Source organism: Podarcis melisellensis (genome assembly GCF_964234715.1).
Source record: "Podarcis melisellensis genome assembly, chromosome: 13".
Classification (NCBI taxonomy): Eukaryota; Metazoa; Chordata; class Lepidosauria; order Squamata; family Lacertidae; genus Podarcis; species Podarcis melisellensis.
In genome coordinates, this window is record NC_138545.1 from 1697936 (window position 1) to 1725321 (window position 27386).

Genomic DNA, 27386 nt, shown 5'->3' on the forward strand with positions numbered 1-27386 from the left:
GCGCCCTGCAAATTAATCAAACTGGCTTTTTTGGGGGCTGAACAGGAGGGCGGGGGAACTGCGAGCCACTGCGATCCTCGTTGCTGCTCAGAGATCCGGCGAAACTGATTCGGGATGGAGGACAGTGACGTGAACAGCGATTCAGAGGAGTGCACCATCAACACGGTGCAGTTCTCCTCGAGGACGAGCGAGGGAGGCCGCCACCAGGTCTTCAGCAGGGTGTTCCACCAGTGCAACCAGTGCGACCAGTGCTCAGGAAAGGCGGAAAGGGCGATCATGGGAGGAGAAGGAGCAGGAGGAAGAGGAGGAAGAGAAGGAGGAGGAGGTGAGCTGGAGAGGTGGAAGGAAGCCCCAGGTCATCTAGTCCAACACCCTGAATGGCAGGATTGAAACAAGGGGTGCTTTGAGTTCAGCCTTCCAGATAAGCCCCAAAGTGTGTGTGGAGGGGAGGGTGTTAATATTGTTTGTTGTTAAATTTCCTGTTCAGAACTGGCTCCGTTATTACTCTTCTCCCTTATCAAATTCATATGCTGCCCTTCCTCCAAGGAACACAGGGTGGTCTGTAGTATGAAAGCACAAAATATACATCCCATAATAAGGAACGAAGCAGTAGCACCCTTCTCGTGTAAAAGGCCACAGATGGGAGAAGAGGAACGTTTCTGCCTGGTGGCTCAAGGTGTATAATGAAGGCACCAGGCAGACCTCCCTGTGGAGAGCATCCCACAATTGGGGAGCCACTGCAGAGAAGGCCCCGTTCTCATGAGAAGGGCCTCAGCAGATGATCTCAGGTTCCCAGTGGGTTCATATGAGGAGAGGCGGTCCTTGAGGTACTGCGGTCCTGAGCAGGCAAGGCCAAACTTGGCCCTCCCTCCAGTTGTTTTGGGACTACAGCTCCCATCATCCCTAGCTAACAGGACCAGCGGTCAGGGATGATGGGAGTTGTAGTCCCAGAACAGCTGGAGGGCCGAGTTTGCCTATGCCTGGTTTAAGGCTTTAAAGGTCGAAACCAGCACTTTGAATGGGGAGCCAGTGCAGTCGGGCCAGTAATCTAACCTGGACGTTACAAGAGCATAGGCAGAGGTGAGGCTGCCCCTGTCCAGTTAGGGGCACAGCTGGGCCACCAGACGGAGCTGAGGGGAGGCCCGCCAGGCCCCAGCGCCATTCCATCCTCCTGCCTAGAGAAAGCAGCATCCCGGGAGTCTCTCTGGGGACACCTGGCCCCGTCCTTGCTGCCCAGTCTGGATCTGTGGGACTGGTCCCAGCCCCACAGCTGCTGGATGCACAGAGGGGCCAGGATGAGTCAGGGGATGCCAGGGGACGGCCAGGACAGGAGGGTTGTTCCCTCTGGCTGCGTAGCGCTTGCCGGGCTCACAGCACCACAGAGCTGGAAGGGACCCTGGGGGTCACCCAGCCCAGCCCCCTGCACTGCAGGAACCTGGCCCCCAATGTGGGGCTCAAACCTGACCCTGAGATTCAGAGAGACTGAGCCGCAGATTTTCGCTCTGTCCAGCCTGCTTTTGCTGACAGTCCCTAACTGGGCCCTGGGGGGCGGAGCTGCGCAACCTCCGGGTATAAAGGCAGGGGGTCAGCCCCCAGCCTGGGCACTGTCAGCAGCTCCCAGCGACAGCCAAGGACCCCCAAGCCAGCCCTACGCAAGTGAGCCAGTGGGGCCCCCTTCTGGAGCAGGGTGGGGGGAAGGAGCCGCGGGTGGGGGGACCCTCAGGCCAGCAAGCGGGTGTCCTGGTCACCTTGGGTGTCCCACTAGGGGAGGGGGGCACCCAAGCCACCCTCCGTTGCCTCTCACGGTCTCTCTGCGAAGGAATGGGGCCAGCCCTCCTTTGCACAGAATTTCTCAGTCTCCCCCCACCCCCCCCCAAAAAACCCTCTCTCCGCGTTTGGGGCTATTAGCAGTGTGGATCAAGGAAATGCTGCCTTCCTGGGGAGGGTGGGTGGGGGGCGCCACTTTGGAGGTCCCTGGAGGAGGCATGAGAGTGGAGCGTGTCTCTTGGGGGGCGCAGAAAGGGCCCCCCATCTCCCCAAGCCTGTAGCCCCCAGACACCAGCTGCTCTTCTTTTCTGCCTTGAGCCAGAGGCCCTGTGACATTTCCCTGCGACCAGAAGAGATGGGGGGGGGCACTTCTATTTTTAATCCTGGCAGCTGCTCCATCTTTCCCTTCCCCCTCTCTGCCAGCGCTGGGTCCCTGGGTGGAGGAAGAGGGTCCCAGGCCGGTGGGCTTGGCGCTCTCAGCCGAAGCATTGCTGGTTTTGCAATTATGCATTTATGGCACTGATACGCCTCCTGGTCCTGCAAGGAGCTCATTTAATCCCAACACCCCTGTGAGGTGGAGCGACTTGCCCCAGGACACCCACAGATGAGAATCGGACTTGTTCTCTCCCCGGTCCCAGTCTGGCCCTCTAACCACTGCCCCACGCTGCTTGGGAGAGGCCTCCCTGCACACTTCTCCCCCGTCAGAGGCAGATATGCCTCTGGAAACCCCAGGAGGGGAGAGTGTTCCTCTTGCACCCGGATCCTGGATTTGGGTTTCCCATAATGTGCATCTGGTTGGCCCCTGTGATTCTGGACCGAATTGGGTCCCTTTTGACCCGGGACCGTCTGATGTTCTTGTGGAACCTCCAGCTCCAGGGACAGTCTATCTCGATTCCTCGCTTCTATGGGGGATTTGGACCCTTTGCGGACAGGGTGCTGGGCCAGATTCTTTGGGCCTGATCCTTCCCCTTCTTAGTGTGAGACCAGCCTCCTGGTTCATAGACTTGTAGAATCGTAGAATTGAAAGGGACCACGAAGGACATCTTGTCCAATCACAGTTAAAGCATCCCTGTGGCAGTTGAGCCCCCCAAACTTTGCCAGGGCGAAGCGGGCGCTGGGAGGCAGGAGGCCTGGCTGACCCCCACTGACCCTCTTCTTCTGACCCCCCCCAGGCATGTCTATCAAGAAGATCCACGCTCGCGAGATCCTCGACTCCCGGGGGAACCCCACGGTAGAAGTCGACTTGGAGACAGCCAAGGGTGAGCCGTGTGGGCAGGGGAGCCCCTGTGGGCAAGGGCAGGGCATGTTCTCTTGGGGGGAGGGAGCCAAGGAGGGCAGGGAGGGTGCTGGGCGTCTGGCACCCGACTGACCCTCCTCTCTGACCTCCTTTCCAGGTCACTTCCGGGCTGCCGTGCCCAGCGGTGCCTCCACCGGCATCTACGAGGCCCTGGAACTCCGCGATGGGGACAAGAGCAGGTACCTGGGCAAAGGTGAGGGGTCACCCGGACGTGGCGGCTCACGGAGTTGGGGGTGCGAGTCGGTGCCCCAGGGAACATCAAGATTTTGAGGAAGGGAAGGGGGGCCAAGTGGCAACAACACTTTTAAGTTCTTTGCACGCAAGATGTGCTGTGGATCTGCGGAACTCCCTGCCACTGGACGGTTACGAACGGCTTGATGTCCATGAGGGGCTTTGGGAGGCTGCTGCCTGCAAGGGCTGGAAGGACCAGGGTTCAGGGAAGGGGTGGGGGCTTCCTGCCTCCAGATAGGGGCAGGCCATCTCTCTGTGCCCCCTTGCTTGGGGTGACGGCCTTCCTTGGGGCAACTGGCCAGATGTGGAGTTGGAGGGAGTGCTGCTGGCCAGACCCAAGAGCCCAGTTCCCGGCTCCTCTCTTCCATTGCACCCTCTCCAGAGGCACCACCGTAGAACTACCCGCCTGCTCCAAGCCCCAGAAGCCTCTTCTCTTCGCTTTTCCTTTCCTCCTCTGCCCCATTGGCCCTGATTCTGCCCCATGTTTAGGGTAGTGTGGGTGGGAGTGTGCTTGTTCTCCTGCGGGGTCACCCCTCCGCCCCCTCACCCGTCCGTTCTGCCCACAGGGGTGTTGAAAGCCGTCGATCACATCAACAAGACCATCGCCCCCGCCCTGATCGAGAAGGTGAGAGGGTGGGACCTGGGCAGGGCTTTGTGGGGGGACGGTCCCCCTGAGCAGCGCTGGGCTCTGGGGTCTCCAAACTGTGCAGTAGGAAGGGATCCCCAAGGGCCATCTAGCCCAACCCCCCCCCCCACAAGGAAGGCAAAATGGTAGGAATCAGAGACATAAAGAGAAAGAGAGAGAGAAGCTGGGTTCTGGGGTGGGGGGCAGAAGCCCTTTCCCACAGCCCCACAGAACACCCTCAAAGCCCCTGCCCCCAGGACCAGGACCTTGCCGGGTCAAAGAGCCCCCAGGGACTCCCCAGGAAACCAGGACACCCCCCAATTAACTGAGCAAGCCAGCAGGAGCAGGAGCAGGAATCCTTTTTAAATTATTTTTATTATTTTATTTATTAAACCTTTTTCTTAGCATCTTTATTGAAAGTTCAAAAAGCACATAACTATAAGTGCCCCAAACGTGGTGAGACGCAAACAAAAAGGAGAAACAGAACCCAAACCCTTGTCCCAAAGGCATTTTATGGGACCCAATCCCCCCCCCCGTCCCCATTTATTCCCAGTTTCATTGGGTTCTTACTGGTTGGTGGGTGGGAAGGAGAGGCCAGCTGGGCAGAAAGGAACTGGGGAAGGAAATCCTAAGGGAAGGAAGGGGGGTCTCTCAGGGTTGGGCTAGATGACCAGCGGGGGGGGGGGTGTCACTCCCAACTCTATTATTCTATATGCTCTGAGTTTAAAATTTTGTGCTGCAGCCTCCCCTTTGCAGCCCTGCTTTTTGTTTCTCAGGTGAGGAGAGTGGAGAGACTCCGTAGGGTGTGAGACTTTTCATCTCAGGGTTGCGGGTTTGAGTTATGCATCAGGCAAAAGATAGATAGATAGATAGATAGATAGATAGATAGATAGATAGATAGATGGCCCTGGGGTAAAACCATACGATTCTATCTGGTCTGCCAACCTTTGGCTCCTTTTAACTTTTGGCCCACACGCCTTAAGACTCTCTGAGTTTCCCTATCAGACTTCCAACCTCCGTGCAGGGAAGGTGCCAGGCCAGGATTCGAACCCGGATTCCTGGGAAACAAACGGGTGCCCTTTTCTCTCTCCTCTCTTAGAAGCTGAGCGTTGTGGAGCAGGAGAAAATCGACAAGCTGATGCTGGAGATGGACGGGACAGAGAACAAATGTAAGTGGGGGCCTCTTCTACCTCGCCCCCTCCTGCCCCACTGACTTCTCCCGCAGCCCCTCACCCAGCACCCCATCTTTTCCTCCCCACAGCCAAGTTTGGGGCCAACGCCATCCTGGGCGTCTCCCTCGCCGTCTGCAAGGCGGGCGCCGCTGAGAAGGGCATCCCCCTCTACCGACACATCGCAGACCTGGCTGGCAACAAGGACCTCATTCTGCCCGTGCCAGTGAGTGTCCGGGGAGGGGCGGGGCAGGGGGGTCTGGAGCCAAGGCCCCTCTCTTTTGGGGGGTGCAGCGCAGCCTCCCCAGAGGACTGGATCAGATTAATATATCAGCAACTCCAAAGGGGAAACGTAGCAAAAAAGACCAAGAATATCAGCTGTAAAGCTGTAGACTGGCCTGTGATGCTTGGATGAAGTGTGGCATATAATAATAATAATAATAATAATAATAATAATAATAATAATAATAATAATTAGTGCAAAGATGCATTGCGGCTCCAAATGGATTATCGGCTTTCAGCTGATACAAAGGTTCCCTTTGCAAATAATAAGATATTTATTTATTTTTTAACGAGTCCACACACACCCTGTTTTTGAGAAGGAAGGGTCTCTCTCAGGGTGGCCCATCTTCTCATACCAAGAGGGCTGCAAGAGATCTTCGATCAGGAACCTGCTGCCCCCACCTTCTTGTGCAGAGTGGGGGGGGGGGAGCAAGGCCCAGATTTGACACCCCCAGCCCCATCTCCTGTGTTTTCTCCTCAAAAAAGGAGAAGGGAGGTTCTGGGCTTTGGCAAGGAGGCATAAGGCTCTGCCAGGTGGGGGGTGGTTCTGGAGCCCCCCACCTCCACCCCCAAAGCCCAGCGCCTCCCTTCTCTGTCTTTGGGGAGGGGGCTGGCAGGGTGGGGGGTGTCAAAGATGGTTGAGGGCCCTGATCTCAAGAGTCTCTATGGGGTCAGGGTTCGAGATGAGACAGTTGCGACCCTTTGCTGGAAACAGGAAGAGAGAGTTGCTCTCGCCTTTGAATCTTGCTTGGGGGGCTTCCCAGTGAGAAGAGGGGGCTGGACTGGGCCCCCCCCGGCCTGATCCCGCAGGCTCTTCCGATGTTCTTAACGGAGCTGGACATTTGCAGACATGCTAATGGCACTAAGATTTGCAGGAGGACAGAATAATTGCCACACACAAGGAGAGAATTTGAACGCTTCACCTGTAGCTGTATAAATCGTTTAATGTGCCAATACGAATGGAATTCGTCAAAACTGCAGTTGCGATATAAGGGATTGTTATTTTGACTGGAGCGCAATTGGAGTTTATAAGATTTTGGAATGCAGAAATAAAGTAAATCATCAATTATTGCATTGGGGCAGGGACCTAAACTGTATACTGTATTGGCCTGAATATAAGCTACACCTGCAAATTAAAGTTCAGGGGGGGGGGGAAGAAGAAATAAGACAATACCTGAATATAAGCCATTCCCCTAAAATTCCACAGGCACTCAGACCCGTTCCGTTTTACTGTCTGTCTGTTTCAGCAGCGATATTGTAAGGTCACGAATTTTTGTAAGTTTGCGAATTAAAGCCACACTTTAGCTTTCCATGGCCGGAATTTTTTTGGGGGGGGAGTGCGGCTTATATTCAGGCCAATACGTTAATTTGTCATCTGAATTATTGGTATTGCTAATTGCATTATAATTTGGCATTGTTTAAAGAGGCTATTATTGGCTCGTTGTAATTGAAAACTAATAAAAATGATTGCATAAAAAAATAAGATTTGCAGGAGAAATGAAATTATGCCATATCTATCTTATCTAGATAGATAGATAGATAGATAGATAGATAGATAGATAGATAGATAGATAGATAGATAGATAGATATATTGAGAGAGAGTTCTTCAGGCTGTGCCCTTTAGCTTGTGAGATGTCTCTGGGAGGCCACCCGTCCCGATCCTGAAGACTGGCAGTCTTTGGGACGGATCCTGACCCCTTCCTCCTGCCCCCCCTTGCCCCCGCCAGGCCTTCAACGTGATCAACGGAGGCTCCCACGCTGGGAACAAGCTGGCCATGCAGGAGTTCATGATCCTGCCCGTGGGCGCCAGCAACTTCAAGGAGGCCATGCGGATCGGGGCCGAGGTCTACCACAACCTGAAGGCCGTCATCAAGAGCAAGTACGGGAAGGACGCCACCAACGTGGGCGACGAGGGCGGCTTCGCCCCCAACATCCTGGAGAACAACGAAGGTAGCTCCTTGGGCAAGGAGGCAGGCTACTTTTAGCGGGTGGCAGGCAGCGGGGTTAGGGTTTCACGCCACCCTCGCCCTTTAAACGCCGCTGCCACGGCCGGAATTAGCTCGGCGGCTGTAACCGGAGCTTCGGGGAAAGGGCAGCAGGGAGATACCGCTGGGCTCACCCTCAAGGGTCAGCATCCTGCGGGAAGGAGCCCACGGCTGAAGGCCCAGGCAGACAAATTCAGAATACTGTGGGCGGTTCTGGTTGCCTCGCCTCAAAAAGGACATGGAAAAAAAGGCAGCCCGAAAGGTCAAGGGAGGGGGCAGAGACTCCCCTGTGAAGGAAGGGGGCAGATTTGGGGCTTTAGAGGAAAGGCGAGGAAGAGGCCACAAGATGATTTGATCTATTGTGTTTCTTTATGCCACTTTTCAGGCAAATGAATCTCATTTAAGACAAGAAATAACCGTAACATAATAGCGCATTGCGAATGCATCACATAAAACCATTAACAAATGATTGATAAAACGGTTGCAATCTATAAAACAATTAACGAAACAGCAACTAGAAATGAGTCAAATCTCACAATTGCAGCAAGTTGTGCGGTTGGCAAATCAACGCGGAATTTAGAATCTATAAAACAATATTTTAAAAAGATGAACAAAACTGCAACTAAAAATATAAGATGGAATTATGCAGAGAGAATCGTTTTCCTCCTCCTCTCGTGGGCATCTGAGGAAGGTGAATGTGGGGAGAAAAGAAAGCTCTCCTGTTGCGGAGTAAAACTGCCGGAGGCAGGGATGGATTTCCAAGAGGAGGAAACCAATTTCTGGAGGAGAGGGCGATTGAGGGCTTCCCAGCCACCATGGCTCTGTCTGAAAAGCCAGAGGAAGCCCTGAATTCGAATCCCCGTTTCTGGAAACCACAGGAGGGGAGAGGGTGTTCAAAGAGAGAGGCTCTTGTGTTCAAATCCTCCTTGTGGGTTTCCTGTAACGGGCGCCTGTTTGGCCCCTGTGAGAACAGGAGGCTGGACCGAATGGGCCTCCTTTGGCCTGATCCTGCCGGCTCTCCTTATGTTCTCAAGGCTTCTGTATCTCAGTTGCTGGGAGCCCCCTGAAGCGAAGGGCTCTTGGGCTTTGCTTCTGCTCTTGGGCTTTCTCCCCTGGGCAGAGATGCTCTTTGTACTGGGGCGCCCCCAGTTTCTCACTCACTCTCTCCTCCCGTTCCCCCTGCCAGCCCTGGAGCTCCTCAAGAGCGCCATCGAGAAGGCCGGCTACACGGACAAAGTGGTCATCGGCATGGACGTGGCGGCCTCCGAGTTCTTCCGCAAGGGCAAATACGACCTGGATTTCAAGTCCCCCGACGACCCCAACCGCTACATCTCCGGCGACAAGCTGGGGGAGCTTTACCAGAGCTTCATCAAGAACTACCCTGGTGAGAGAGACGGCCAAGTTGCTTCCGGGTGACACAAAAACCAGGGGCCCCGATCCCACTGAAATATCTCTTTTTTTTAATTTTTAAATAATTTTCATTATTAAAATAATTCAACATTAATACATACATGTTACGAATATACAAACATACATTTCATACAATCCTTAAGAATATTCAGACATACCCACACTCAATCCCACAGATACTTCCTTTTCCCACCACCATCCCTCACCCCTCACCCCACCCTTCGGGTAAACTCAATTGCAGTTTCTTTCCACTTCTATTACTTTCTTTCACATACTTTAAAACAATTTTCTGCTTCTTTTTCTGTTACACATTGTTATCCATCTTATTTAGTATTTGAGCATTTATAACGGAACTTGTTTATTCTAATAGGAGTTCTGGTTTTTCAATATGATTTTGCAAGTATCCTTTAAACACCTTCCAGTCTTGGTCCATTTTCTCTTTTGAAATATCTCATTTTGTAACTCTGCGGAACTCCCCGCTTAGCATTGCGCTCTTAGTGGCCGTCCTAGCTCCTTACCTGGACTGCTTCCCACATCCGTGGCGAGGGACAGGCTCTCTGTGCATGCCCAGGGGCTCTCTCTTCACTCCTCCAGCCCCAGTGGGTTGACTGGGAGCAGCTGCCAAGACCATATAACACCGGGAAAGACCTTCACTGGCTCCCAGGACGTTTCTGAGCACAATTCAAAGTGTTGGTGCTGACCTTGAAAGCCCTAAACTGCCTCGGCCCAGTATACCTGAAGGAGTATCTCCACCCCCAACGTTCTGCTTGGACACTGAGGTCCAGAGCCAAGGGCCTTCTGGTGGTTCCCTCCATGTGTGAAGTGAAGTTACAGGGAACCAGGCAGAGGGCCTTCTCGGTGGTGGCTCCCACCCTGTGGAACGCCCTTCCACCACATGTCAAAGAGAAAAACAACTACCAGACTTTTAGAAGACCTCTAAAGGCAGCCCTGTTTAGGGAAGCTTTTAATGTTTAATAGGTTATTGTATTTTAGTGTTTTGTTGGAAGCTGCCCAGAGTGGCTGGGGGGACCCAGCCAGTTGGGCAGGGTATAAATAATAAATTATTATTATTATTATTATTATTATTATTATTATTGTCCATCCGGGAGGTGAGCCTGAGGGCTCTGGGCAGGAGGCGTGGGGCAGAGCGGGGAGAGAGATGCCTGGGGGCGTGCCGGCCTGTAACGCCATTCCTTCCCTCCCCACCTGGCTGCCCCAGTCGTCTCCATCGAGGACCCCTTTGACCAGGACGACTGGGAGACGTGGTCCAAGTTCCTGACGCAGGTGCAAATCCAGATTGTGGGCGACGACTTGACCGTCACCAACCCCAAGCGAATCCAGCAGGCCGTGGAGAAGAAGGCCTGCAACTGTCTCTTGCTCAAGGTCAACCAAATCGGCTCCGTCACCGAGTCCATCCAGGCGTGAGTGTCCGGGGAGGCAGGGCGTCCTCTGGGGAGGGGCGATTGCGGCAGGGGCAGGATCTCCCGGGACACCCCCCAAACCCTCTCCTCCTTCCTTCCCAGCTGCAAGCTGGCCCAGAGCAACGGCTGGGGCGTCATGGTGAGCCACCGCTCCGGGGAAACTGAGGACACCTTCATCGCTGACTTGGTCGTGGGTCTCTGCACAGGGCAGGTGAGAGGACCAGAGTGGGGATCAGCCGGTGGAGTGAGGGTGCCAGTATCCCCCCCACAACTCCCCATTTTAGGACGCTTTCCCTTCCTCGGCCTGTTTCCCCATTCAGGGCACCTTCATGTATTCTGGGGGGTGGGACTGTGCGGGTTTTAAACCTCACAAGGCGTCCCGAGCGATGCGTCCACAGGGCCCAGTGCATGTTTTGCCAATCGATACATCAATCTCTTTGGTGCCGTTTTGCAGATCAAGACTGGAGCTCCCTGCCGCTCCGAGCGTCTGGCCAAGTACAACCAGCTGATGAGGTGAGGAACTGGAAAGGGTCCCCCAGGGGTCATCCAGCCCAACCCAGAACCACAGCTCCAGAATCCATGGCAAACTCTCCTTAAACACCTCCAAGGGAGGAGAGCCCATCATCTTCCAAGGGGCTCCATTCAAATAGCTTTTTCTGAAAGCTTTTTCTGATGTTGAGCCAGAATCTCCTTTCTCGTAACTTGACGCCATGGGTTCGAGTCCTCCCTTATGGAGCTGCAGAAAACAAGCTTGCTCCATCTCGCAAGCAGCAGCCCTTGAGGTATCTGAGATGGGTCCTGTATCTTCTCCAAGCTAAGCATCCCTGTTCCTCCCAGAGTCTTGCTTTCCAGACCCGGCACTGATCTTGCTTCTCGTCTCCCTTACTTGCAGGATCGAGGAGCAGCTGGGAGACAAAGCGGTGTTTGCCGGCCGCAAATTCCGCCACCCTCTGGCCAAGTAGAAGCAGCGCCTGGCCTGCAGCCCCACCCCAGGGGGGCAAGGGAACCCCAGGGAGAAAGAGACCCCCTCCACCTGCTCTCCTCTCCTTGGAAGGCGGCTCCACAACACCGCCCCCCACTGGCCAGGGCTGGCTGGATCCCCTCCTCGTTTCCCCCTTCCGGGTCCTGGGCAAAGGCCCTGGCAGCGCAGCTGAGGAGCCTCTGCCCCACCATCCCATCTCGGGGCAGCGAATAAACAAGGCCGTTGTGCCAGAGCAAGCGGCGTCAGGGCCCTTCTTTGCGTCTTGTCGGAAACGGGACGGGGTGCATGTGTGCGTGTTAGCCAGGCAGAGGCGGATTTAGGGGTGCGCGGCCGGTTCAGCCACACTGGGAGGGTGGTGCAAGAATAGAACGGAAGGCAGGTGTGCCAGTTTGGTGCCAGTGAAATTGGGAAGCGCCAAGTCTGCCCCTGAGCCAAGTTCCCCTTTGTGCTTCAGGCGGGCTCCTCTCGCCTCCCCCCATCACTCTGCCAGGGCTGGGCAATGTTGGGATACATCACCTGCTAAACATCATGGTATATTGCGATATCATGATGTCTGAAATAAGCAGAGGCATTGGCTGGCTTCACGGTTTGCACTGCATCAAATTCTTGCGCAGCACACAAGCACACGTCATGATTTGCAATATATTCCCAGGTCAAAAACTATGAAACCAACATACAATATGGGCTTCAAACTGGTTTGGGACTGTATATTATCTCCCCGTCCTCCTCTCTGAATGAAGGCTTTGCAGGAAATGGTTGAAGTTGGGGCTCCAAGTTTCTAGGTCTCAGTAACTTTGCACACACAAATGAAATTACTTGTCGGCTACTTATGGTAGCCGACTCTTGACGCGTATGGACTGGGATTAGCAGAGGCTACGGGGTCACAATGGGGCTCACATAAGCCAACAAGGCCCACAGAGATGGGGGCGATTTAATGTCAAGCAGAGTCCTGCGGTGGCATCCATTATGGCAAAGAGCTGCTAGAAGGGCTGCTAGAACACCTGCCTGGCATGCAGAAGGCTGCCTGAAACCCTGGGGAGTTGCTGCTTCCAGTCACTGTAAGCCGTACTGAGTGAGACGGACCACAGGCAAGATTCCAGGGTTCCTGTTTAAAGAACCAGGAGGACTAGCCCCTTGGCTTCGTTTTAAGGAACCGCAGCTTGGTGGGAGGGCTGCTGCCCTGCATGCAGAAGATCCTGGGTTCAATCCCGTTGGCATCGCTGGGAGAGACTCCCTGCTTGAACCCTGAGAGAGCCAGAGCTACCGTCAGTGTGGACCATATGGAGCTAGGTAGATTCCTCACCGCTGCCAACTCCCTGTGAAGGCCACCTGAGTCAGGGAGGTGGCAATCTCTTGACTCTCCCCACAGGCAGCGAGATGCAATGGTTGGAGTGCCGGATGGCGTTTGGGAGAGACCTGGGTTCGAATCCCCACTCGGCAATGAACCTCACAGGGTGTGACCTTTGGTGCTCCCTGCCTAAACCACCTCGCAGAACTGGATATGAATCTCATGCCTTGTGCTCTTTGGGGGAAAGGCGGTCTAGAAAGGGATGAAATGGAGAGATGCACAGGGCCTGGGACCGGTGGGGGTCCCACATTTGGATAAGGGCCACAGATGACATCCCCACCCCACCCCCAATCTCAGCCGGGGGACTTCCTTGCATCTTGCACCAGCAAAGTCCCTAGATTCCCAATTACACTTATCCATTTGTTCTTGTGAGGTCTGGTGACGAACATAAATCAAGGGTCAGCAAACTTTTTCAGCCGTGGGTCGGACCATTGTCCCTCAGACCATGTGGGGGGGCTGGACTATATTTTTGTTTGGGGGGGGGGGAATGAACGAATTCCTATTCCCTACAAATAACCCAGAGATGCCTTTTAAATAAAAGCACACATTCTACTCATGTAAAAACACCAGGCAAGCCCCACAAATAACCCAGAGGTGCGTTTTAAATAAAAGGACACATTCTACACATGTAAAAACAGGCTGATTCTCGGACCGTCCGCAGGCCGGATTGAGAAGACAATTGGGCCAGATCCGGCCCCTAGTTTGCCTACCCATGATATAAATCTAACAAATCATCATCACCATATATAATACCTGACTATACCCTTGCACCTGTTGTCCACAAACTTCGTTGAACAGCCCTGAGTTCGAGTGGTCGTATACACTTTTAAGCGCTTATTTACCTCCCCTCTAAACTTGCCCCCCCAAATGTCAAAAGCTTCCATGGGGCTGTGATGAAGTTCTCGAGACAGAGAAAAGGCAGAGGCAAGACAGCGTCCAAAACAAGCATTTAATGTTGTCCACACACATATACAGCCCTCTGCCCAAACACCCCTGATGGCGTCTCCCCGGCTCCAGCATCCACACAGCCAGGCCCCCTTGGGAGCCTGTGACACGTGGGAGCAGGGAGTGGGGTGTGCAATGGGGGCATCGGCTCCCCATAGCGGGAAGGCAGGCAAACAGAATTTCTTAAATATTTACACACTGAATAAAAACTCCAGAGCTGGCAGGGACGTTAGGAGAAGATCCAAAGGGAAGACAGTTAGGCTTTGGCCTCGACACCCCAAAGACGGAAGGGACCCTCTTGTCAAATACAGCAAGGGCCCCTCCCCGCAATGCGGACACGGGGGCAAACGGGCCCCTTTGCCCTCCCACCCCACATAAAGGGGGCTCCGCTGTGCTGCACCCTGTTAAAGTCTTCCAGTTGGCCGTGGCACTGCAACTCCCCCTGGTGGGATGCAGGGAGTACTGCAGCTCAGAGGGATGCCCTCTCTGGTGGATGCGAGTGGTACTACAGTGGTAATAAAAACGGGGGTGGAGGGGAGTTTTAAGATGGGGGAGAGAGGTAAGGGTGGGGGGCTTCAGTGCAAGGTGGGGGAAGCACACTACAGGAATAAAAGGGGCAACTTCAGTTCTGGAGGTCTGAACAGCACACAAAAAGGGAATTGTGGTGGTGTTTTTTGGGGGGGATATATTATTTATTCTCTTAACACACTCGCCCCTTGCTACAATCGTCTCAGCCCCTTTTCTCACACGCAGAAGATAAAAACTTTTACAAAACTTCCTCCGCCTCCTTGCCTGCCGGCACGCAAACGCCACCCTAGGCTAGGGGTCAACTACTCAAAGGGGCTGGGGTACACCTAGGGAGGAGGGGGAGGGATGTTTCGTGGGAGTCCCCCTCCTAATCCGCTTTGGGGGAGCCCCCAGGTGGGTTCCACAGAAGTAGCAGCAGCAGCAGCTCTGGAGGCGAGTCCCTGAAATCACCCGGCGGGGAGCAAGCCCGGCCGCTGCTGGCGGCCCCGATCCCTATGAGCTGCTAGCGGGCGGAGTGGGGCCCTCGTCCTCGGTCTGGCGGAGGCGCTGCTTCTTGGCCCGGATCTCGTTCATGGCCTCCTCGATGGAGCGCGTGTCTCTCTTGTTGGCGACGGGAACTGCGAGGGGAGAGGGATGGGGGACGTCAAGAATTCGCCAGCCTGGCAAAGATCGACCTCTGAGAGGACTCTGCATTTATTCAGGTGGGTCTTTTTTTTGTCATATTATGAAAAAGACTTAATAAAAGGCAGAGAATCGGCCAGCTCAACCACGAAGGCCCAATTCAGCCCAATTTGAAGAACACAGGAGCCTCTCAGAGCAGGCCTTGAGAAGGTGGAGAGCCTTCCTGGTGTTCTGGACTACATTTCCCAACACCCGGAAGGCGCACCATGTTCTCAGTGCCCCGTGGAGGGCCTTAAGGTCCATAAATAGCAACAGCCTAGGCCCTAAGGAAGTCAGATTAGCCTCAACCAGAGCCAGGGCCTTCTCAGTGATGGCTCCAGCCTGGTGGAGCGCTCTGTCTCATGACCCCTGCGGGATCTGATTTCTTTCCGCAGGGCCTGTAAGACAGAGTTGTTCCGCCTGGCCTTTAGCTTGGAATCAATTTGATCCCTTCCCCTCTTTCCTTTTTCCTTTCCGTGATGGAACTCCTATTTGGGGACTTCCCTGGCTTTTTCTGGCCCATGTAGGACCAGTCTGGACAGTTGGCCTTGGTGAAGACTCGGCGTTTTCATCCCCTAAAAAGTTTTTGAGATCCTGCTGAAATGAGTTTCTGCATTTCAGTGTTGTATTTTAATCTTGTTTTTTAAGTTGTATTTTAATCAGTTGTTTTTATACCTGGTGTTAGCCGCCCTGAGCCCGGTCTTGGCTGCGGAGGGCGGGGTATAAATAAAATGTATTATTATTATTATTATTATTATTATTATTATTATTATTATTATTATTTGCTCTAAAGCTCCGTCTGCAACGCTTTCCCTCCTCTTTCATGGTTTAAGAACAGGCCCAAGGGAGCCCATCGACCCCGGAATCTTGTTCTCACAGTGGCCAACCTGCTGCCCCAAAGCAGGATTCAAGCAAATGAGCACTTTCTTCCCTCCTGTGGTTTCCAGCAACTGGTACTGTACTTGGAAGCATCCCTGCCTCTGACTATACAGACAGAGCAATAGCTATTGCAGCTAGCAGCCATCAATAGCTCTCTCTTCCTCCATGAATTTGTCTAATCCTCTTCTAAAGCTCTCCAAGTTGGGGAGTTCCACAGTTCAGCTGTGTGCTGTGTAAAGACATTTCTTCTTCTATTAATAATAATAATATTTATTAAATATGTTTACTGCCCCATATCTGTAGATCTCAGGGCGGTTCTATATCCCCCCCATCCCCCCTACACTACCCCCTTTGCTGTTTTTCCTACCACAAATCCGTATCCTTATTTTCTGGTTGTTACAAGGGATATAGCTCAGCCGGCTAGAAGTTGGTGCCGTTAATAATAATAATAACAATATTTTTTTATTTATACCCTGCCCATCTGGCTGGGCTTCCCCAGCCACTTTGGGCAGCTTCCAACAAAATATTAAAATATTGTAATGCATCAAACATTAAAAGCTTCCCTAAAAAGGGCTGCCTTCAGATGTCTTTTACAGATAGGATAGCTGCTTATTTCCTTCACATCTGGTGGGAGGGTGTTCCACAGGGCGGGAGCCACCACCGAGAAGGCCCTCTGCCTGGTTCCCTGTGACCTCACTTTTCGTAATGAGAGAACCATCAGAAGGCCCACAGAGCTGGACCTCAGCGTCCGGGCAGAACGATGGGGGTGGAGACGCTCCTTCAGGTCTACTGGGCCTTTGAGGCCGTTTAGGGCTTTCAAGGTCAGCACCAACACTTTGAATTGTGCTCGGAAACATACTGGGAGCCAATTTAGGTCTTTCAAGACCAGTGTTATGTGGTCTCCCAGTCCCCAGTCTGGCTGCCACATTCTGGATTAGTTGTAGTTTCCGGGTCACCTTCAAAGGTAGCCCCACATAGAGCGCATGGCAGTCCAAGCAGGAGATAACCAGAGCATGCACCACTCTGGCCAGACAGTCCGTGGGCAGGGAGGGTCTCAGCAGGTAGGGATTCAGAGAAAACCACACTGGAGCAAGAAAGAAGGAACCCGTGCTCCAAAATGCTGGGGGATGCCCGGAGATTGTTTCCCGCGGGTGCCGTGGACCCAAGGATTCTTGAGGGATAGCACCCTGCGCACAGCTGGGGGTGCCCTGGAGGGGCGAGTCCAGGCTGCTCTTGCTGCGGATGTCCCTCTGGGTCTGGGGGAGCCAACCAGGAGAGTCAACCCACCCCCTGCCGACTCACCGCAGCCGTAGGCCTTGTTGGCCTCCATGGTGTGCGCGGCGTCCTTGGCAGCCACCTTCCCAATCAGGTGGCTGTACTTGTCCTTGTAGTCGGTGTTGGGGTTGACCACCGTGGGGCCTTTCAGGGCTTCCTCTTCCGCCTGCCGCTGAGCCAGTTCCTGCGGGGCAGAAGCCATGAAGGGGCGAGAGACAGAAGGGAATAATCAATAAAATTTTATTTACCATATTTTTCACTCCATTGGACGCACCGGACCATAGGACGCACTGGACCATAGGAGGGGGAGAACAGGGAAATTTTTTTTTCTTGCTCTCCCCCTCTAAATCAAGGTGCGTTCAAAGTACATTCACCAGAGCTTGTGGGGCTGGCGGTGGGGGGAAGCGCTGCTTTCCCCCACGCCAGCCTCAAAGATCCCTGAAGCCTTTGGAGCGCAGCGCCCCACTGCCCTGCAGAGGCTTTGCGCGCAGCCGTCCCCAAGCTAGAGCAGCGAGACGGAGCCCTCCGCAGTGCTCCGTCTTCCTGTTCTGGCTTTGGGCTTAGCAGCGCAGCCTGCATTCGCTCTATAGGATGCACACACATTTCCCCTTAATTTTTGGAGGGGAAAATGTGCGTCCTATAGAACGAAAAATACGGTATATCTCGACCTCCCTAGCCAAAGCCGGACTCAGAGCCGGACAAGAATAAAAGTAACACAGCGTTCTAAAATCAATTCATTCTAAAATCAATTCAAAATCAAATTAAGTTAATGGAAGCAGCTCCCAGCCCCACACCTGCCCACCCCACGGCGCTTGGAGAGGGCAAGCGATTTGTCCCGGTAGCCAAATTTATGGGGCCTGCGTGGTGTGTTTGTCACAGCGGCTGCTTCATCCTGGACCCGTCCATCCTTCTTTTCACGTGCCGCTCTTCCTCCCAAGATCAAAGGGAAGAGGGTACCTTTTATCACATGTGGTGGACCTGCCCCAAGGTGAAAGACTTCTGGGAGAAGATTGAGAATGAATTGAAAAAACTGTTGAAATATACATTTATTAAGAAACCAGAGGCCTTTCTTCTTGGAATAATAGGACTGGAACAGCCCAAAAAAGATGTTAGATTGTTTTTGTATGCCACAACTGCAGCTAGAATTTTACTAGCTAAGAATTGGCAATCACAAGAAGTCCCAACAGTGGAGGAATGGCAGAGGAAGATGATGGACTTTTGGGAGCTAGCCGACCTGACCGGAAGAGTCCGCGACCTGAAGGAGGAGGAGTACCAGGAGGAATGGATGAAATTCAAAGACTATTTAGTTAAATATGTTAAGATAACTTCTTTGGAAAAACTTGCAAATATCAGATAGGCTTGGGATTTAAAATATGTGACATTAGAGAACAATATGTTTAAAGTCAAAATGAAAACAAAGAAAGATGTTAAGTGATTAAGTTACTTTTATGAGAAAATTGGTTTTGGAAAACTGTTACAATGATATACAGTGAAATTCACCCAGGGGGATTTGAGGAAGTCACTTAACAATGTTACTAAGATTGGATTAAGTACTGTTAAGATGTATGGGGTTTTATTTTTGAAAACCAATAATTTTTTTTGAAAAAGCCCCAAAAAGATCACAGGGAGGATTCCGGTATGAAAACACCACATCTGGGGAACTGCCCTGAGACCTTTGGAAGGACGTTAACCTGGTTAAAGAGGAACGTTTTCACCTGGCGCCTCAAGGTGCATAATGAAGGCGCCAGGCGGACCTCCCTGGGGAGAGCATCCCACAAATGGGGAGCCACTGCAGAGAAGGCCCCGTTCTCGTGTTGTCGCCCTCCAGACCTCTCATGGAGGCGGCCCACACAGGAGGACAGAGTCTGGGCCAGTAAATATGGGGAGAGGTGGCCCTTGCGATGTTGTGGTCCTTTACAGGCTTGAAAGGTCGAAACCAGCACTTAAAGGGGGAGCCAGCGCAGTCGGGCCAGGGTGGGTGTCGTAGGATCATGCCCTCTTGAAACCTGGCCACAGAATCCTGCAGCAGCTGACGTTTCTGAACCGTCTTCAGAGGCAGCCCCACACATGCAATCTAACCTAGAGGTTACCAGAGCATAGGCAGAAGTGAGGCTGCCCCTGTCCAGTTAGGGGCACAGCTGGGCCACGTGACGGAGCTGAGGGCTTTGGACGTGCTCTAGCCACTGCACTCTGCAGCCCAGCGGCCTTTCCTTCCCCTCAGGGAAATGCTAGAAGAAGGGGAAGACAGTCCGCCTGCCGCTGCTGCCAGGAGAGGCAGAGAAAGGGCAGGGGTGCAGATATCCAGAGTGTGGGGGTCAGGTGGGATTGCTATGAGGAATGATGAAACATGGAGCAAGCCACTGTGTCCGCAATGAAAGCATTGCCCTGACTGGGTTTGATTCATTGACAATAGTTTCTGATCAAATCCCACAAGCCTCTGCATCTCTGCCATTTGCTTTCTCTACGCCTGACAGGCACATATAAGCATTCTAGACACAGGCCAGTTGCTTCATCAGGCATCCTCAGTACATAAAGACAGTAGGTTACTTTGATGTAGTTTGTTAATCTTTCGATAGATCTTAAGGGCCAGGAAGAGAGTTCACAAGGAGATGGCAAATACTGCCATTCTGCCTCTCCTGTTTATGACCTCCGGGGTTTTGCTGAATGCATTCCTCCTTTTATTCCTCTTTTATTTACTCTGAACTATGTATGCATACTCAAGTAGGAAATAGTTTCTTTGTAGTTTTAACTTTAACTTTGTCCCACGTGGGGTTTTTGAAATGCTCAGAGTAAATCTTATTGATTCTTATGAACACTGTGTAAAAAGTTCTTTTGTGAATAAAACGACCTGGGCCGGAGGGTGGAGAGGAATTATTATTATTGGCACTTCCTCCCAGAGTTTTTCTGGTCAAGCCTTATGTGTATTCTATTAATCAGGGTCCAATCCTTCCTTGCTTTGGAAACGCTACACAGGGAGTCCCTTGGGAGATGTTCTGGCTGCCGGGCCCGATGGCTGGACATCTCAGGAAAGGATGAGGCAGCAAAGAGAGTGCAGGAGGCATCCTTAAGCAAAGAGCATCTCTTCTCTCTCTCTCCTCACAGGGACCCATGATGGAAAACCCACAAGCAGGATCAAAGCATTCAGAGCATCCCTCTCCCACCCTAAATAAACTGGTATTTAGAAGCATAAGGTAAAGGGACCCTTGACCATTAGGTCCAGTCGTGACCAACTCTGGGGTTGCGGCGCTCATCTCGCTTTACTGGCCAAGGGAGCCGGTGTACAGCTTCTGGGTCATGTGGCCAGCAGGACTAAGCCGCTTCTGGCGAACCAGAACAGAGCACGGAAACGCTGTTTACCTTCCCGCCAGAGTGGTACCTATTTATCTACTTGCACTTTGACGTGCTTTTGAACTGCTAGGTTGGCAGGAACTAGGACCGAGCAACGGGAGCTCACCCCGTCGCGGGGATTCGAACCGCTGACCTTCTGATCGGCAAGCCCAAGAGGGTCAGTGGTTTAGACCACAGCGCCACCCGCATCCCATATTCCATATCCGCATAGCTGCCTCCAAATCCAAGTTTCTAATGTTCTTACGTGTTGGGGTGTCGATCTCTGGTTCCACAGTTTGCAAATCCTTCAAGGAGCACTCCGGGGTGGCGTCTCCTCCGAGGGTGGCACTGCAATCCTGGCCCGACAGCCCCAACCCTGCCCCCCTAGAGGAAAGCTGCCCACCTTCAGCCGGCGTTTCTCCTCGGCCTGCTGGGGGTCCCACTCCTCCCCCCGGCGGTAGGCGTCCAGCTCTTCGTCCGAGGGGGCGAATTCCTGGAAGAGAGGCGGGCGGGGCGGTCAGAACGGGAACACGGCCTCTCCAGGGGGCAGAGAAGAGGAATGGGGAGCGACCCCCAAGAGGGTGAAAGGGGGACAGCGACGGATCTCCCACTTGCCTTCTTGAAAATCATGACGTATCGGGACTCCTCCTCTTCACCAAAGGAGAAGGAGGTGAGGCCTGCGACTTCTACCACGTCGTGCCTACAATGGGAATCAGAGAATTGCACCGTTGGGAGGGGTGCCAAGGGTCATCTAGTCCAACCCCCTGCAATGCAGGAATCGCAGCTAAAGCGTCCCAGACGAAGGGCGATCTGCCCTCTGTTTAAAAGCCTCCAACAAAGGGGAGGTGAACACCTTCTGAGAAAGCCTCTTCCGCTGTCAGAGGGCTCTTGCACTCAGAAAAGTTTTTCCTGATGTTTAGTCAGAATCTCCTTTCTTATTATTAATAATAATAATTTATTATCTGTACCCCGCCCATCTGGCTGGGTTTCCCCAGCCATGCTGGGCGGCTTCCAACAAAGATTAAAAATACATCAAAATGTCACACATTAAAAACTTCCCTGAGCAGGGCTGCCTTCAGATGTCTTCTGAATGTTAGGTAGTTGTTTTTCTCTTTGACATCTGATGGGAGGGCGTTCCACAGGGCGGGAGCCACCACCGAGAAGGCCCTCAGCCTGGTTCCCTGTAGCTTTGCTTCTCGCAATGAGGGAACTGCCAGAAGGCCCTCGGCGCTGGACCTCAGCGTCACTTGAAGCTTGCTCCATCTTCCTTGCGAATGCCCTTGAGATATTTGAAGATGGCCATCGTAACTCCTGTCCTAAACACCCCAACTCCTTCAACTGTTCCTCACAAGGCTTGATTTCCAGACCCTTGAACCTCTTGCTCCAACCTCCTCTGCAAACATTCCAGCTTCTCAACATCCTTCTTAAATTGTGCTGCCCAGAATTGGACATAGGTTTCCAGGTGTGGCCTGACCAAGGCAGCAGAGAGGAGTGATATGATTTCCCTTGATCTGGACACTAGGCTTCTAGTTGATGCAGCCCAGAACGGCATTCGCCTTTTTTGCTGCTGCATCACACTGTGGGCTCACGTTCAGCTTGTGGTCCACCAAGACCCCTGGATCCTTTTCACATGTGCTGCTAGTAAGCCAGGTACAAGATGTATTTGTGCATCTTGTTCTTCCTGCCTAAGTGCAGAACCTTACATTTGCCCCTATTTAAATTCATTTTGCTACTTGCACCCAGTTTGGGCCGATTCGAGGGTAACCCATACGTGGAACGAGTCTGCCCCCGCGGCTCGATGGAGGCAGAAACTGTCTCTCATGTCTTGTTACGCTGCCGTTTCTACGGGGATACTTGCTCGGTATTTATCACTCCTGTTATACAAAAATCCCCAAATGGGTCCGAACTTCAATGTCTAAAACTCCTGGTAGAGGACAACGATCCAGAGATCACGCTTAGGGTGGCCAAATTCTGTGTGACTGCCATAAAACTTAGGGAACAAGCTGCACTACCAAAGTGGTTAAGGTTTTAAATGACAATTTTAGGTTATATTTTAGTGATCATTAGTGATATCTTTTTTAAACTGCCGCTATATCTGCATTGTCTCTGTTATACCCAACTGCAATTCAATGCATTCCTGTTGTGTTTTATGATTTTCCTGATATTGTAAGTGAGCTGGATCTGGTCTGTGACCATAATAATAAAAATTCGCAATTCACCCAGTTCTCCAATCTGTTCAGGCCGTCCTGAAGCCGGAAACCAAGCCAAGGTCAGGTATGCTGAAGGTATCCTGGAGGCTGGATTTCACCTGCCCAGCTGCAACGGCACCTTTTCCCTCTCCTCCCCCCCTTGCCCCCCCCAGTGGACTCACAGAATACTGCGCTCAATCTTGTTCATGGGCCGGAACTTTTTCTTAGTCTGGCTGCTATCTTGGATGAAATCAGAGACCTCCTTCTCCATCTGTATGGCGGGGGAAGAGAGAGGAAGCTGTGAGCAGGCGAAGAGGAAGCCAGTGTGGTCCCTGGTCCCCACTTGCCTGCAAATTGGGGACTTGTGCCGGGGGGGGGGCAGAGGACGCACCCGCTTCCTGAACTCGACTTTCTGCCTCTTCTCTTGCTCTTGAAGCTTCTTCAGCTGTGCTGTTTGCTCTGGGGAAAGGAGAGAGAGAGAGAGAGGAGAGATACGATACGATAATCTTTATTGTCATTGTCCCATACAGAACAAAGAAATTAAAAAATCTACCTAAGACATTTTTGAATTCTGGTGCTGGAGGAGACTCTTGAGAGTCCCATGGACTGCAAGAAGATCCAACCTCTCCATTCTGAAGGAAATCAGCCCTGAGTGCTCACTGGAAGGACAGATCCTGAAGCTGAGGCTCCAAGACTTTGGCCACCTCATGAGAAGAGAAAAGACTCCCTGGAAAAGACCCTGATGTTGGGAAAGATGGAGGGTGCAAGGAGAAGGGGACGACGGAGGACGAGATGGTGGGACAGTGTTCTCGAAGCTACCAGCATGAGTTTGACCAAACTGCGGGAGGCAGTGGAAGACAGGAGGGCCTGGCGTGCTCTGGTCCAAGGGGTCATGAAAAGGCGGACACCACTAAACGACTAAACAACAACAACCTAAGACATTCAAAACCAACAAGCCTGCTATCCCAGCGATCTCAACCTCGTTAGCCCCCGAAAAACTCTGATACCCCATTTTTAAAATACAAAATACTGCCATACAGACTCCTTACACTGCGTTTAAAACCAAAATCGCATTTGGGTAGAAATTGTTTCTCAGGCGGCTAGTCCTGGTCTTTATAACCCTGTTCCTTCTTCCAGAAGGCAGAAGCTGAAAGAGATCATTTCCGGGGTGCGCACTGTCCTGCGCTATCTCTGCAGCTTTCTTATGGCACCTGGAAGCGTAGATTTCATCCAAGGTGGGAAGAGTGCACCCAATTATTCTCTCCGCAGTCTTTACAACCCTGGACAGCATTGTTTTTTCCCCACCGTGCAGCTCCCAAACCACACGCACAGACCATAAGTTAATACACTCTCAACAGTACAATGGTAAAATGCCATCAACAGGTTCTTTGAGAGATTGTTTTCCAGGAGGATTCTCAGAAAATATAACCTCTGCTGTGCTCTCTTCATCAGGTCTTTGCTGTTTTCTCCCCAGGTTAGGTCATCTCTCAACTCCATTCCCAGAAAGGGGTGCGTGAGTGGTTTGGGGGATCCCAGAAAGGGATCACTTGCTCCTGGTTCCAAGATGGCAGCCTCTGGGCCAGATCCCAACTCACTCAGGGGCAGGGACAGCCCTGCGGTTCCCAATGTGGGGCAATTTGATTTTTAAGGGGAGCAATTTGAGAATGAGTTATTAATGGCCTTTCAGGCTTCATCCACGTGAATACCAGTTCACTTTCTGAATAATAAGAATTACCGGTATATGTCACAGGAGGGGGCACCAGGATTTTAGAGAGGCTTAGGTGGGGCATGGCCCAAAAAAGGTTGAGAACCACTGGTCCAGCCGCTTGCTAACTGAGAAACCGTAGACCTTCCAGCTCTCCAGAAGCAGTTCAGTTCTACAGAAGGAAACGGGGAGGAGAGTCCCACTGGATCAGGCCCACCAGGTCCAGTATCCCACTCTCATGGCAGCTGACCAGATGCTCCGACCGTAGAAGCCCCAAAGCAAGGCATGGGGCACCAATCCATGCTGCCCCCTCCTGCAATTCCCAGTAGGCAATGCTACCCCCAGCCGTGGAGGGAGGATGGAGCCTTTGTGGCTACTAGGAGCCCTTGAGATGCTTCTCCCTCATTCCTACTGTTTTGGGGGGACAGGGGGCGGGTGGGTGGGAGGGATTCCCTGGTCCTGAATGGGGTAACTGTGCCCCTGAAGGACCAGGTGCGCAGCCTGGGAGTCATTTTGGACTCACAGCTGTCCATGGAGGCGCAGGTCACTTCTGTCCATGGAGGCGCAGGTTAATTCTGTGTCCAGGGCAGCTGTCTACCAGCTCCATCTGGTGCGCAGGATGAGACCCTCCCTGCCCGCGGACTGTCTGGCCAGAGTGGTGCATGCTCTGGTTATCTCTCGCTTGGACTACTGCAATGCGCTCTATGTGGGGCTACCTTTGAAGGTGACCCGGAAACTACAACTAATCCAGAATGCGTCAGCGAGACTGGTGACTGGGAGACCACATAACACCGGTCCTGAAAGACCTACATTGGCTCCCAGTACGTTTCCGAGCACAATTCAAAGTGTTGGTGCTGACCTTTCAAGCCCTAAATGGCCTTGGTCCTGTATACCTGAAGGAGCATCTCCACCCCCATCATTCTGCCCAGACACTGAGGTCCAGCACTGAGGACCTTCTGGCGGTTCCCTCCCTGTGAGAAGCCAAGTTACAGGGAACCAGGCAGAGGGCCTTCTCGGTAGTGGCGCCCGCCCTGTGGAACACTCTCCCATCAGATGTGAAGGAAAGAAGCAGCTATCCTATCTTTAAAAGACATCTGAAGGCAGCCCTGTTCAGGGAAGTTTATAATATTTAACGCTGTATTGTTTTTAACACTTGATTGGGAGCCGCCCAGAGTGGCTGGGGAAACTCAGCCAGATGGGTGGGGTATAAATAATAAATATTATTATTATTATTATTATTATTATTATTATTATTATTATCTTCTTTGACTCCTGAGGGAGGGAGTTCCACAGTCTCTCTGTGCTGCGTGAAGACGGATTTCCTTTCCTCTGTCTCGAATCTCCCAGCATTCTTCAGCTTTCTCGGGTGCCCGCGAGTTCCCATGTTAGCAGAGAGGGAGAAAACCTTCCCCCTGTCCACTTTCTCCAGGCCCCTCGGCAATTTTCTAAACGCCTGTCGTGTGGCCTCTCGCTTGCCTTTTCTCCCAAACCCCAAATGTACCATCCACTCTGCAAAACTCTTCTCCATAAAGCACACTTTATAATCTCAAAACACAGGACAAAAACACTTGCAACACTCAATTAATGTTGTACTTGAATCTTGTTTTTTAAGCTGTACAGTGGTACCTCGGGTTACGTACTTAATTCGTTCCGGAGGTCCGTTCTTAACCTGAAACTGTTCTTAACCTGAAGCACCACTTTAGCTAATGGGGCCTCCTGCTGATGCCGCACCGCCAGAGCACGATTTCTCTTCTCCTCCTGAAGCAAAGTTCTTAACCTGAAGCACTATCTCTGGGTTAGCGGAGTCTGTGACCTGAAGCGTATGTAACCCAAGGTACCCCTGTATTCTAATCAATTGTTTTTATACTTGGCATTCGCCACCCTGAGCCCAGTCTTGGCTGGGAAGGGCAGGGTATAAATAAAATTTATTATTATTATTAATTTGAAACAAAGATATCTAAAATACAAAACACGATAAACGCGGCCAGGGAGAAGCCCAAGATCTCCTGTGTATCCCCCTTTTTCATTTCCCCTTTGGGGGTCCCTGGTCAGCCTCTGGGAGGTCAGGGGGCCGGACTATGGGGAGCCCCTTTGGGCCTCATCCGGCTGCAGGGCTCTCCTCCTTCTGCTGGGGGGGGGAGCCAGGGGGCAGCTGGGATCGTGTGTCTTCAGCCCCCGATGACAGCGGGCCTTGCAGGGACGGAAGGGGCTCCAGGGTCATCTAGCCTGACCCGCGGCGACCTTGACGTCACCGTCCCGGAGCTGCGCATGCGCCCGCGGGCCTCTTCTGGCGGAGCCTCCAGGGGGCGGCGCAGTCTACCTGCGAGGGGAGGCGGCGCTTGCTTCCCTCCCCCCTCCCGGACTCCTGGGTCCTTCCTCACCCTTGGCCCGCTTGGCCTCCCGGTCGCCCAGCGCCGGCGGCGGCTCCATGGAGCTCAGGATGGAGCCCAGCAGGTCCAGCTCCGCCATCTTGGCCGCCCGCCGGGAAGCCCCGCCCACCGGAGCCAGCGCGGTGACGTCACGACGACGACGGCGCCGCGCGGGGCTGACGGGAAAGGGGCGGGGCGAAGAGCTCTTAAAGGGGAAGGAAACCCCGCCCGCTCTCCCGGTTGAACTTCTGCCTGTTGGGGGCGGGGGTCTTCCGCTAGCCACGCCCCTTAGGAAGGGGACTGTCGGGAAAGGGGCGGGGCGGCCTTAAAGGGAAAGGAGACCTCGCCCGCTCTACCGGTTGAAATTCTGTCTGTGGGGGCGCGGCCTAGGCGCAGGGGCGGGTCTTCCGCTAGCCACGCCCCTTCGGAAGGCGCCCTTAAAGGGGACGGAAATGCCACTCGCTCTCCCGGTTGAACTTCTGCCTGTTTGGGGGGAGGATCCTTTGTGGGGCTCCGTGGGCGTGGCCTATGCGCAGGGTCTCCAGCTAGCCACGCCCCTTCGGAAGGGCGAGGTCTCTGCCCCGACCGGCCTGCATTGGGGAAAGGGAGAGGCAGGGTGGCGCAGTGGTTAGAGCGCGGAAGGAGGGCGAGATCAGGGCCCAATCCACCCGCTCAGCCCACGGCCCTCCTCGCAGCGATAATCCCCCACCCCTTTGGAGGGCTTCCTCCCCAGATGTGGTTGAACTACAACTCCCATCACCCCCAGCTAGCCAGGCCAGAGCTCAGGGATGATGGGAGTTGTAGTCCAACAACATCTGGGGACCCCCAGGTTGAGACCCGCAGAGTCCTGGGTGGGCGACGAGCCTCGCTAGGAGCGTCAGGGAAGCTTCTGAGTTCCAAGTGCCCTGGACGGCTTTGAAAGAGGGGTTGGACGAGGCAGGATAGCTGGGGGGAGTAAGACTCTCGATCTCCAGGTCGTGCGTTCGAGCCC

At 53.0% G+C, this 27386-nt stretch overlaps 2 protein-coding genes and 1 long non-coding RNA gene across 4 annotated transcripts in view; 2 read left to right on the top strand and 1 right to left on the bottom strand.

Moving 5' to 3' along the window:
* Nucleotides 1-27386, top strand: part of LOC309355903 — a 143426-nt gene that overhangs the window by 6249 nt on the left and 109791 nt on the right. For both annotated transcript variants that reach the window (XR_014162592.1, XR_014162593.1), the window contains exon 4: nt 46-325. This is a non-coding gene — a long non-coding RNA (uncharacterized lncRNA). The remainder of the gene's footprint in view (nt 1-45; nt 326-27386) is intronic.
* Nucleotides 1524-11406, top strand: ENO3 (enolase 3). The gene is made up of 12 exons (XM_081885188.1): nt 1524-1656; nt 2940-3026; nt 3162-3257; nt 3862-3920; nt 5020-5089; nt 5182-5315; nt 7100-7322; nt 8544-8741; nt 9987-10188; nt 10291-10399; nt 10643-10701; nt 11081-11406. The coding sequence occupies exons 2-12, from the start codon at nt 2942-2944 to the stop codon at nt 11148-11150; spliced, it is 1305 nt and encodes a 434-aa protein (XP_081741314.1). The 5' UTR covers nt 1524-1656; nt 2940-2941; the 3' UTR covers nt 11151-11406.
* SPAG7 (sperm associated antigen 7) lies at nt 13449-26563 on the bottom strand. The gene is made up of 7 exons (XM_081887044.1): nt 26408-26563; nt 22713-22780; nt 22504-22592; nt 20748-20832; nt 20536-20625; nt 16833-16989; nt 13449-14608 (listed from the first exon to the last, which is right to left on the bottom strand). Exons 1-7 carry the CDS (start codon nt 26493-26495, stop codon nt 14484-14486), a joined length of 702 nt encoding a protein of 233 aa, XP_081743170.1. The 5' UTR covers nt 26496-26563; the 3' UTR covers nt 13449-14483.

Excerpts from the sequence above, each read along its gene's own strand:
- SPAG7 (XM_081887044.1), bottom strand. The coding sequence starts at position 26,495 with ATGGCGGAGCTGGACCTGCTGGGCTCCATCCTGAGCTCCATGGAGCCG. Across the intron at positions 16,990-20,535 it reads AGGAGAAACGCCGGCTGAAG|GAACTGGCTCAGCGGCAGGC; the intron begins GTGGGCAGCTTT and ends TCTGCCCCGCAG. Across the intron at positions 14,609-16,832 it reads CAACAAGGCCTACGGCTGCG|TTCCCGTCGCCAACAAGAGA; the intron begins GTGAGTCGGCAG and ends CTCCCCTCGCAG.
- ENO3 (XM_081885188.1), top strand. The coding sequence starts at position 2,942 with ATGTCTATCAAGAAGATCCACGCTCGCGAGATCCTCGACTCCCGGGGG. Across the intron at positions 8,742-9,986 it reads CTTCATCAAGAACTACCCTG|TCGTCTCCATCGAGGACCCC; the intron begins GTGAGAGAGACG and ends TGGCTGCCCCAG. Across the intron at positions 10,400-10,642 it reads TGGGTCTCTGCACAGGGCAG|ATCAAGACTGGAGCTCCCTG; the intron begins GTGAGAGGACCA and ends GCCGTTTTGCAG.